General features: G+C 34.7%; 1 protein-coding gene across 3 annotated transcripts in view; it reads left to right on the top strand.

The window, feature by feature from the left end:
* Window positions 1-6519: 6519 nt before the first annotated feature.
* The window catches only part of hspa13 (heat shock protein 70 family, member 13), a 20446-nt gene continuing 14447 nt past the window's right edge, over window positions 6520-12518 (top strand). For 2 of the 3 annotated variants that reach the window (XM_073923098.1, XM_073923097.1), the window contains exons 1-4: window positions 6520-6636; window positions 7265-7605; window positions 7677-7890; window positions 8711-8878. In XM_073923098.1, the coding sequence (XP_073779199.1) occupies window positions 6612-6636; window positions 7265-7605; window positions 7677-7890; window positions 8711-8878 (748 nt within the window). In that variant the 5' untranslated portion in view covers window positions 6520-6611. 3 annotated transcript variants of the gene reach the window in all.

The raw sequence follows: 12518 nt of genomic DNA, 5'->3' as shown, positions 1-12518 counted from the left end.
GAGTTCACTATACACAAATGGCCTCCACAGTCACCAGACCTCAATCCAATAGAGCACTTTTGGGATGTGGTGGACCAAGAGATTCGAATCATGGATGTGCACAGCCAACAAATCTGCAGCTGTTTGGTTATTATGTCAATATGGACCAAAATCTCTGAAGAATATTTCCAGTACCTTGGTAAATCCATGTCACGAAGGATTAAGGCAGTTCTGAAGGCAAAAGAGGGTCAAACCGATACTAGAAAGGTGTACCTATTAAAGTGGCCGGTGTGAGTTTATTTTTATTTTTTGCATATTTCTGTTTTATGTACAGTTGAAGTCAGAATTATTAGCCCCCGTGATTTATTAACGCCCCTGTTTATTTTTTTCCCCAATTTCTGTTCTGTTCTGGGAAGATTGTTTCAGCACATTTCTAAACATAATAGTTTTAAAAACTTATTTCTAATAACTGATTTATTTTATCTTTTCCATGACGACAGTAAATAATATTTTACTAGATATTTTTCAAGACACTTCTATACAGCTTAAAGTGACATTTAAAGGCTTAACTAGGTTAATAAGGTGAACTAGGCAGGTTAGGGTAATTAGTCAAGTTATTGTATAATGATGGTTTGTTCTGTAGACTATCGAAAAAAAATTAGCTTAAAGGGGCTAATAATTTTGTCCCAAAAATGGTTTTTAAAAAATTAAAAATTGCTTTTATTCTAGCTGAAATAAAACAAATAAGACTTTCTCCAGAAGAAAAAATATTATCAGACATACTGTGAAAATTTCATTGCTCTGTTAAAAATAATTTGGGAAATATTTAAAAAAGAAAATAAAAATCAAAAGAGGGCCAATAATTCTGACTTCAACTGTATATAATGAAATGGTCTACGCTTTCAAACTTTAATCTCTGCTCCAAAACTCATGTTATTATAAAAATAATTTAGCTAAAGTGACATTTATTGGTATTCGAAATGGCATGAAAATGCATTATATTACATTCTCATATAATGTAGTACAGATAATTTTCATATTTAAAAAAATGTTTTAATGTATATAAATAATGTTATGAACACTATACTGTAATATATTTTTCTTGATTAGTGATACAGCTCGCTTTGCTAAAGGAGTCGTAGCCTTTTATGACAACTTACTTGTACTGTTTGGTCCAGGTTTGGTCTCAGTTTTAACATTTGCGCACTTGTGAGGCGTTCTTCTTCTTCTTCTTCTTCGTTTTATGGCGAGTTGCGAACCAACTTTAAAGGTGCATATCGCCACCTACTGTGATGGAGTGTGAAGAGGTTGAACTGGTTTCCTAAATTCTATTGTATAATCCACTATTTTTAATGAACCTTATTACTGCCTTTATTTGTCTTCCTGAATCTAAACCATCTTTTAATAAACCCTTTATTGTGAAATCCTGGTATCCTAAACTATGCAATTCCTCTTTAAGGTTTCTTCTTTCATTTTTATATGCTTTGCACCTTTTTAAAACATGTTCTACTGTCTCATCTATTAGACATGTGTTGCATAAACCTGTCTCATGTTTCCCCATTATGTGTAATGTTTGATTTAAAAATGTATGTCCTGTTCTTAAACGTGTTAAAATAACTTGTTCTCTTCGACTAAGATTATGTGATATTTTGCTTTTCTTTACTGTTTTTTGGATCTTATGATAATGTCTCCCTGTGTTATTGGACTCCCAAACTTTCTGCCATTTCCTATTACAAGCTTCTAAGATTAAGCCTTTTCCTTCTGCTCTGCTTAGTGAAATGTGTCTAATTGGTTCATTTTGTTGTAGAGATTCTTTAGCTATTTTATCTGCCTCCTCATTGCCCTGAATACCGACATGCGCTGGAACCCACATTAAATGAACTATTACTCCCATCTGTGTTAGATTATTAAACTTGATCATAATTTCTGTTAGAATGTCATTTCTTTTCGATTCCATTGATTTTAAACTCATCAAGACAGCCATTGAATCAGAACATATTAGAGCTTTATCAGGTCTGGTTTCATATATCCACTCTAATGCCATCAAAATTGCAACCATCTCAGCTGTGTATACAGAGGTTCCATCTGATATCCTTTCAGACTTCCTCACTTCAAGCACTGGGACATAGAATGCCACTCCTGTCCTTCCTGATTCCATACTCTTTGAACCATCTGTATATATTTGTAGATATGAGTAATATTCATTAATAATGTAGTTCTTGACATATGTGTTTATGTTAACAGTCTCTTCCATCTCTCTTTTGTTTTCATGTAATTTTAAATCTACTTTTGGTTGTTCAAGTAACCAAGGTGGAATTGGTGACATTACATTTATTGATGCAAAAGTTAATATATCTAGACCATTCTCATTTACCCATTCTTTGATTTTCCAGGCAAAGCCCTTCCCTTGTGTATTTATAAGTTCCCAGGAATCATTCAAAACATTTTTTACAGGATGATTCTCACTTTGTCCCTGTAGATTTATCCAGTACGCCAAAGCCAATTTTTGTCTTCTTATATAAAGTGGTGTTTCTGATGTCTCTATTTGAAGAGCAGCTATAGGTGTTGTTTTAACTGCCCCTAAAATAATTCTTAACGCTTTAGTTTGCATAATGTCTAGTTTTTTTAATAATGTTGATGATGCTGATTCATATACAATGCATCCATAGTCAATACTAGATCGCATAAGTCCATCATAAATTCCTTTTAACGACTGTTTGTCAGCACCCCAGTCTTGTCCTGACACTGCTCTCATTAAATTTAATATCTTTCCACATTTCTTTAATATATAATCTATATGATTCTTCCATGTTAACTTTTGATCAAACCATAATCCTAAATACTTAAAATTTTCAACTTTCTCTAAACATGATCCATATAGTGTAAGCTGTTTATTCACTGTTATTTTCTTCTTTGTAAAAATTTGATAACATGTTTTTGATGTTGAAAATTTGAAACCCCAATCTAATGACCATTTCTCTACTGTATTTATAGCTTCTTGAATTTTATACAAATTAAATGCAATATTCCTTCCTCTTTTCCACATTATTCCATCATCTGCGTACAATGCTGTATTAATTCCTGGATGAACATTTTTAAAAATATCATTAATCATAATGTTAAAAAGTATGGGACTGATCACACTTCCCTGTGGTGTTCCGTTTTCTATATTCACAATTTGTGAAACTTCACTACCCACTTGGACTTGAATTGTTCTATCAAATAAAAAACTCAATACCCAATTAAACATTCTTCCTTCTATTCCAATTGTTTTCATTTTAATTAATAATCCCTCTTTCCAGAGCATATCATATGCTTTTTCCATATCAAAATAAATTGCTACCAATCCCTCTTTAACTGCTATAGCTTTTTTTACTTCTGTTTCCAATTTAACTAATGCATCTAATGTTGACCTTCCTTTTCTGAAACCGTATTGATATGGTGCTAAAATTTCTTTAATGTCAAATATATAATTAAGCCTATTTACAATCATTTTCTCCATTAGTTTGCACAGGTTTGATGTAAGAGCAATTGGTCTGTAATTCTCTGCTTTTGAAGCATCTTTCCCTGGTTTAGCTATGGGTATTATTATAGCATGCTTCCAAGACCTTGGTAATCTCCCTTCTGTCCAAATTTTATTATACAAGTCCAATACAAGTTTTAGTATTTTATCATTTACTTGCTTAAGCATAATGTAGTAAATTCCATCTCGTCCAGGTGCTGTATGTTTAATCTTATTCATAACTTGCTTAAGTTCCCACATTTTAAACTCCTCATCTAATGCTCCCACTCCTTTTTGTCTTTTATTATAAATGTCTTCATGTTGAGTCAAAATTTCTGTTCTTTTCTTTCTATAATTCTCACTGAGGTTTTCTTTACTATGAGCTTTCTGAAAGGTATTAACTAGTAACTCTGCCTTCTCCTTTTCTGTAATAGCCGTTTTCCCTTCTCCTGATATTACTGGTATATTTCTAGTTTTATAAACTCCAATCATCTTTTTTAACATATTCCATACTTCTCCTAATTGTGTTTCCTTTCCAATAGATGCACAATACTCCCTCCAATATTTCTTTTTTGCTTGTTTAATTGTTCTTCTTGCCTTTGCTCTCTCCCTTTGATATTCTATTACAGCTTCTGGTGTCAAAGTTCTTTTCAACATTCTAAATGCTTTATTTCTACTTTTTATTGAGTTTTTACATTCGTTATTCCACCAAGGCACAATCTTCTTTTTACTATTCCCATTAGTTTTTGGTATACATTCTTCTGCAGTTGTGATTAAAATTGAACTTAATTCCTCTGTACGTTTGTCAATGTCATCTTCTTTAGTAAAGTTCTTTACTTTTTCTTCACATATTTGATTATATTTTCCCCAATCAGCTTTCTCAAATTTCCATCTATTTTGTTTTATCAATATACTCCTTTGCATTTCTAATCCTATTGTACATATAATTGGAAAATGGTCACTTCCTACTGTTGACTGCTCTATTACCTCCCATTGGCATTTAACAGATATTGCAGCTGACACTATTGTTAAATCTAAACATGATTTTACTTGTTTTCTAATATTAAATCTTGTTCCCCTACCATCGTTTAAGCATACTAGTGAATTATCTTCCATATAATCTTCCACCACCATTCCATTTGTGTCTGTGTTCATACTACCCCACACCACACTATGTGCATTAAAATCCCCACACCATATTCCTATACCTTCATCTTTTCTCCAAATTTTATTCAGCTCCATTAAGGATATTTGCTTACATGGATTGTAAAAATTTATTATTGATACTTTCCCTAGTGCTGTCCACACTTCAACTTTAACACATTCATATTGTGAATCTATACTTATTTCCCTATAAGCCACCCCATTTTTTATAAATGTTGCACACCCACCACCTGAAGTTCCTGCTCTGTCTTTTCTAATAGATATATACCCTGGAATGACAAAATCCAATCGCGATTTAAGCCATGTTTCCTGAATACATATTAAATCAGGCACATTTGTCATTTCATGTATAACTTTCTTAAATTCTTGACCATTCGCGATTAGACTCCTGGCATTCCATTGTATTACCCTGAATGTCATTTTATTTTATTAGCCTTTGCTTGTCTGGGGGTTCTTGAGGGTTTGAGTTACTCTCAGGTTGCCCTAGTAGAGACTGAATTCCCTCCATTGACACTTCTGTTATTCCAAGATGACGAGTTGCCGCAGATATTATGATTTTTAGTTTCTCTGTTCTTTTGTTAGTTTGAGCTGTACAGTTGATTACTTCTGCAATGAATGCTATAAAATTTACCTTGCTGACCATGAGTAAATCTGCATCCTGATTTGTTTTGAGAGTTTCTATTGATTTATTCGATCTTTCATTTGCATTCATAACTTGATAGCTCTTCGTGTTTCTTTGTTCATCTTGAACTTTTTTTACAGCTTGAGCATATGACATATTATACTCTGTTTTGTATTTCATTGCCTCCACAGCTTGTTTTTGAGCATTACATCCTAAATACGCTGCACTATGAGGACCTCCACAGTTACAGCACTTAGGTTCTACTAGTTCCCCACATTCACCATATTTGTGTTCACCTCCACATTTACAACATCTTTGCTTTCCCTTACAAACTTCTGCAACATGACCCAGTCTTTGGCAGTTGAAACACCTTAATGCAGGTTTAATGAATGTTCTTACTGGATAACAAACATATCCCATTTTTACATTATCTGGCAGTTGCTTCCCATTCATGATTATCATCACTGTTGTACTTGGCTCTCTTTTCCCACTTCTATTTGTTGTTAACCTTTTCACTTCTATTACCTTTTCACTTAATAACTGATTTCTTAATGTTTCGTCTGATAAAGACAGCGGAACCCCAGTTATCACTCCTTTAATGCCACTAACCTCTCCTGGTACGTGGCATTTAACTCCGACTCCTCCAATCTCTTTCATTTTAATCAGCATTTCTTGTTGTTTTTTGTTCAGACAAAATACAAGAACTCGGTTGTTTGATAAATATCTGGCTGAATTTATTTCCCCAATAGCTTTTTTGAGCATTTTTGTTAATCTCATGGGATTATTCATCTCACCTATGCTTGAGAACATCATGATAACTTTATACTCATCCTCCATCCTCATTGTTTTGCTTCTTCCTTCTACTCCTCCTGTTGCTACCTCCTCAGAATCTGAACTTCTGTTCTTGCGCTTCTGAGATCTCTGTTCAACCTGAGACCAATCATCTTCCATATCTAGGTTGGTTGAATCATCCTCATCGTCTAAATTTCCTCCTTCACTCTCTTCATTCACACCACAGCTGTCGCTAAACCCGCTTCGGCATCTTTCCTTCGCCATTTTTCATCCCAACCACCTTGCCTTGTGAGGCGTTACATCTGGTTTCGAGACTAAACGATAACCGGAAATTGTGCAAAAGTCCCTTGCATTTTAAAAATGCATTCTGGGTAATGTAGTTCTGTGCGTACCAAATAATCCTTCAGAGTAATAATGAGGTCGATGAAAAGAACTACAACCCCCATAAGCCGAACATCTCATATTAGGTTGACGTGTTATGTTCACGCAGTCGGCGCAGATACTGAATGAACATCTCTTAAACAGTTATTCAATACATACTGGGTTGGAGACATGGCCGGAGAAATGTCAATGATAGGTAAGTGTTTATTTAAATTAACGTACTGGCAACTATATATAAACTCTAGCAAAATAACCATTGGTGTAGCCGTTAGCTAGAAACAGATCTGACGCATCTGTCTTGAAACTCCCTAATAACTGACTGCACTGTGGATAATTACATTAACGTTAACTTGATTTCAAGCTGGTAAATAGTTTTCTTGTTTGGCATAACACAAAGCCGCCAGCCTGTAAAATAAGCTGTTATATGCCAGTCGACTTTCGTTCTTTATGGTAAGTTACAGATGTTACAGCAGTTGGGTCTAAACACCATGTTAACTACCTGTCTAGCTATTTGGTCATCATCAGGAACATTGTCTAGACACCGTACCAAACCATATAAGTGTTTTTTATGTTTTAGTTTTTCTACGTGACATTTATATGTATACCATACAGGCACATGCTAGAAACCTTTATATTTAAATGGAATGTTCATGATTGCTATTATATGGTAACCACTAGTTAAGTGGTGAACTAAAGTATCGTGGTATTACCATCTGACACTGTATCCTATGTGCGTGTTGTAGTGGATTTCAAGCGATAGCAACTTCACATTGCTTATTAGTCAACATTATTTTTTAGCCATACATAATTGTGTGTTTCTCCAGGTTCTGTCATCCTGGCTCTACTTCTGGCTGGGTATCTGGGACAGCAGTATCTACCGCCTCCAAAGCCCAGGGTCATTGGGCTGGATCTTGGGACCACGTTCTGCTCTGTGGGAGTGCTTCAGCCTGGCACTGGCGAGATTGAAATTATCGAAGATGACAAAGGTCGCAAAAGCATCCCGAGTGTGGTGTCATTCACTCTGACCGGTGTGTTTGCTGGACATGAGGGCCAGGAACTGTCTGACGTAAATCCTCAAAATACAATCTATGATGCTAAGAGATTTATTGGAAAGATTTTCGATGAAGAGACTTTAGAAAAAGAGAGTGCAAGATACCCATTTAAGGTAAAAAAATTTTCTTGTTACACTCTATCATTTCTTATCGTGTCTCTGACATTATCATTGCTATTTTGCAGGTGATATTCAACAATGGCAGTGCAGATTTTTTAGTCAATACAAACAGCACTTTCACGGTTACTCCTGAATTTATCGGATCCCGTCTCCTGCTGAAAATGAGGAAGATGGCTGAGAAGCAGCTGGGAGTTCCTGTCGAGAAAGCGGTCATATCAGTGCCAGCAGAGTTTGATGAGAGGCAGAGAAACTACACCATAAGAGCTGCTAACCTAGCTGGTCAGTTTTAGGATTCAGTTTTTAAGCTTGCATTTCATTTCAACAGGAATCCAATTATTCCAGTCTCATGCTACAGCAAAATATATTGCAACAGTTTCTGACTAAATTCATCGCAGTGATCAACAGAAATCCAATATTTGCCTGTCAAAACTCTGTCTGATATTAGGTCTGCATGGGGAAATATTTCATCTCATATGAGATTCAACTCAAGATGTGTATATAATTGAGAGATTACTGTGTTTGGGTGCAGCCTTATACCTTGTGCTGCTGTATACAATTCTACAACATCTATTGTAAAATCTGGAGAAGAAAAGCAGCAAATATAAACTAATTAAAATTTTCTATTGGAAAGAAATGTTTTTATAATATTTGTTTTGGTGCAGAACCAAATGTTTTTGCTAGATGAAATTTGTTTGGTATACATTTTGTTTTAAATATAATTCTTTTTTTTTTTCTTTTTTTTTTTTTTTTTAAACAGTAAACCACACAGGTTTTACATTTTTTAGAACCAGTTAACTTTTACAAATCATGCTGAAAACCTTTTCAAGGTTTTGTATCATTCTAATAAATTGTCAACTTTTAAATCCAGTCATTCCATAGTGATTTTTTGTTTTTGCCATGTTGACCCACAAATTTACTTAATTTGAAATAACTTCTTTGAGAGCAGTGCTTTGTACATCTTAATCAATCTTTTTGGCCACAAGTATTTGTAAAAAAAAAAAAAAAAAAAAAAAAAAATCACTTCTTACTAATAAAAAAAAGCTACTCATGTACTGGTTAGAATCTGTAATGACAAATCATGTGCATTTCTTTTTTTCAGGACTGGATGTCCTGCGGGTGATCAATGAGCCCACAGCAGCAGCGATGGCATATGGACTGCATAAGGCTGAGGTGTTTAATGTGCTGGTGGTGGATCTGGGGGGAGGAACACTAGATGTGTCACTACTCAATAAACAGGGCGGCATGTTCCTCACCAGAGCTATGGCAGGTGAGCTGGGTGATACGATAATGATAAACATCTTAACTAACAGAAGCTTTACTACTGTATATAAAGCTGCATGTTTGAATTTTAATGTGCAAAACCTTTTATGAAGGTTTAACTTCATATGTATTTATTATTAGTTGATTGATTAAAATGTATTTTATTCTGTAAAGCACTGGTAACATTTCTTCCCAATTAAAAAAAGAGACCATGTTTTCAGACATGTCTAGATCCCTTTTTAGACAAAAAAATATCAATGATTTAACTTCTAAAGTATTAGGAAATCAGTATATGGTGGAACATCCATGATTTTCCATCACAAAAAAATAAAAACAAAACTCTAGGCTCTAAAGCCCTTTAATATTGTTCTTTTTTTCTATTTGGAAGCAATGTTATCAGACCTTTTATAGAATAAAACAAATACAAATATTTTAATTTGAGTGTCCTCAGTAGTGATAATAAGCTGGTCACCTTTTTTTGTCTTTTAAGGTAGAGGGTAGTGTTAGAAGACTACATATGGTTAGGCAGTGTTTTCTAAAATTAGCTTTGTCATTTTAAGTCTTTTTTTTTTTTTTTTTTTTAAACTTCTGCCGCAGTTTTGTAATACCAGCAAACCTGTTAGTGTTCCCATATAGAAAAATGCCATGAACATGATTTGTGCAGGTGTTTGATATGGTTTGATATAAACGCGTCTCTAAAGAGTAGTTAGTATCTTCAAGAAAAGTTATTAACGTTATTTACAATTCATCCTGCCTCAATATTATGCTGAATACAATGCTGTTCATTTAATGTTAAGTTATATAATGCAATGCCGCTCTCATTAGCGGTGTTATGCATTTTTAGTCTAAGCTTTTTATGACGGATTAAAAAAAAAGGTTTTAAAATGTTGATATTTGAGATTAGTTGTGTTAGAAAGCTATGTTTTTGCCACAATAGTCAATTCCCTTACCTGTCCATCAGAAAAAACAACATTGGTGTCATCAAATCTCCAGCTGTTGTTTACGCTCGTCAGTGTTGTTGTCGTTGGTCTTTATATCTTGTGAGTTCAGTTCAGACATGTTCTGCTTCTTCTTCGGGACATATTTTTATACAGTCTCTGAGCAGGACAAAGATCTTATGTTATCCTTGCTGGTAAAGCACGGAAATATTTGTTCTCATTTTCAATCTTCACTCTGCCAAACACTGCTATAGTAATCGTTGTACTGAAGCAACAGCCAATGAGTGTGAAGAGTCACTTAGACATTGTAGTAAAACACTGTATTTTAAGGGAGCGATATGAAATTAGCAGTTATAGTTCTTGAACACTTTAGAGCAGGGGTCACCAACCCTGTTCCTGAAGATCTACCTTCCTGCAGATTTTAATAAACACAGCTGTCTGTAATTATCAAGTGCTGCTTCAGGTCCTAATTAATGGGTTCAGGTGTGTTTGATCAGGGATGGAGCTGAATTCTGCTGGAAGGGGTTGTTGCTAGATCAGATTTAGTTGTTATCAAATTTATGATTCATTTATCTATAGTTCTATAGTTACATATTAAATGTCCCATTACTTTGTATTCAATTAATAACTTTGGTTACCATTACCCCAACCCTAAACTCAACCATAGCGGTAATGTAAAAACCGTAGTTGTACAGAGTATTATATATGTTACTTATTAAATTACCCAATAATGCTGCGGACAGAGTTTGTGCTTGCGAAATTCTGTTGTACAGCGCAGCGAAGAGGGGCGAGATAAGATGATTATACATTTAAAAAAGCGAGCGATTGGTCCATATTTTAAAATTCTGTTCAGAGAGGTCAGGTTGTGATCTTTGATTGGTCTCACGCATTCATGTGATGCGATTTTGCAGGTCAGATTTCACTAAGCTAGAACTTTCAAATGTGCCGAACTGCGAAACTTGTCGCACGAGCTTGCATTTCTGACCCTTTCACGTGCATATGAACGGAAGTCTGTGGTGAGAAAAGTGCAGGGTGACCGCAGCTTTAATTGTGTATATATTAATTTCTACCCCTACCCCAATCCTAAACTCAACCGTCACAGAAATGTAAAAACAGTAGCTGTACAGAGTATTATTTGTTACTTATACAGTGTTACAAAAATGCTGCTTTATTGATGTGCGTATCTGCAGCTGTATCCTAGCTAGACCGTATCTTGTCTAGACCACTGGAAGCCAGCTCTGCAGGATCAGGGCTGGCGACCCTGGTTTTAAAGTAAGCTTTAGTCTGTTAAATAAGTACATTCAAGCACACAAGTAAAAATAGAAATACATTTGTATAACATCTTTAGTTATGTTAACAAAACATACATGTCATTTGACAGTTCATTTACTAATGTTAACATACAATTGTGCTTAAAATGGTGAGTTTAGCTTCTAAAAGTAATAAATCCTGTAGAAGATAATTTCATGTATGTATATTGTTCAGTCAGTTAATGAATTTAAAGATATAAATATTTTTATTTTAATTAATCAATTAATTAATTTTTTTCTGAAGCCGTGGTTCTTGGTGATTCATAATAGTGCTGTTAACAATGTTCAATTTCTTACACAGATTAATTTACCTCCTAAGACCTCATATCATTAGGAGCCACAAGTATTATGCTTTGCTTCAACTTTACTCTTAGTGCTGGTATTTTTTTTTTCTGAATCACCAGGTACCCGTTTCAGCTACAAATCTTCAATTTTCTATTAAAACAAAAATCTTAAGCAGAATAAGAATTAAAAAAAAATCTGCAAGTTCTCTTTTTTTTGGTTGAACAATTTAATACAGGTCACATTATTCTCAGGGGTTTGACCTCAATAGCTTTTTAGATTAGATGTTTTTGTAGATGACGCAGTCTCATTGACATTTAACTGACACTCATAGAAATGCCACCACATCTGGGTAGGGTTGCACCAGCTGTTCGTAGGTTCTTTCTTAAACTGGAACGTAAAGTCCTCAATAGGGGCTTAGTAACTACTAGCTAGTTTGTAACTAAATTTGTTCTTTCTTCGGTTGCACCACATGCTCTTAAATCAAACTGTAGTTAGTAGGTCGTAAGCTCTCCTTAAAGTCATGCGTAGTTGCTTGAATGATGTAATATCCAACAAAAAGTATTTAAATCATTAAACTGCTTTAAAATTCTGCAACTAATGTATCTATATATAACTGTCCTATGAAAATTAAATGACAAGTTACAGTTTTATAGTACGATACTGTCAGTCACTATAACAGATGACACGCATACCTGATTCACGAGCCATACACAAAGTTATCTAAACTTGTTTTTTTTTTTTTTTTTTTTATATCTTACATGTTGAAGAGAAAAGAGCTGGGCTGCGTCCGAAACTGCCTACTACTCTGTAGGTTTTGCATTTGAATTTAAACGTACTACTCGGCTGTTACAAAAGTACGTTCTATACAGTATGAATGTGAAAAGTATGAATGGAATTCGGACGTACTACATCCGCCATTTTGTCATGGTCACGTGACCAACCTGCGTCAATTGCGTCGCTTTACTCCCAATCATGAATTCGCTCGCGGGGCATCATGGGATAGCGCATCATGCATGGGGTGCGCACTCTAGAATCTCGCCGGAAGTTATAAGTCATCCGGGTACTTCTCGCATACTGATTTTCGAATTCTATGAATTCGGACATACTACCTGGC

The sequence above is a fragment of the Danio rerio genome, chromosome 15 (genome assembly GCF_049306965.1).
Source record: "Danio rerio strain Tuebingen ecotype United States chromosome 15, GRCz12tu, whole genome shotgun sequence".
Taxonomy (NCBI): domain Eukaryota; kingdom Metazoa; phylum Chordata; class Actinopteri; order Cypriniformes; family Danionidae; genus Danio; species Danio rerio.
Note: the sequence above shows the minus strand (reverse complement) of the source record. Positions and strands in the feature narration are given on the sequence as shown.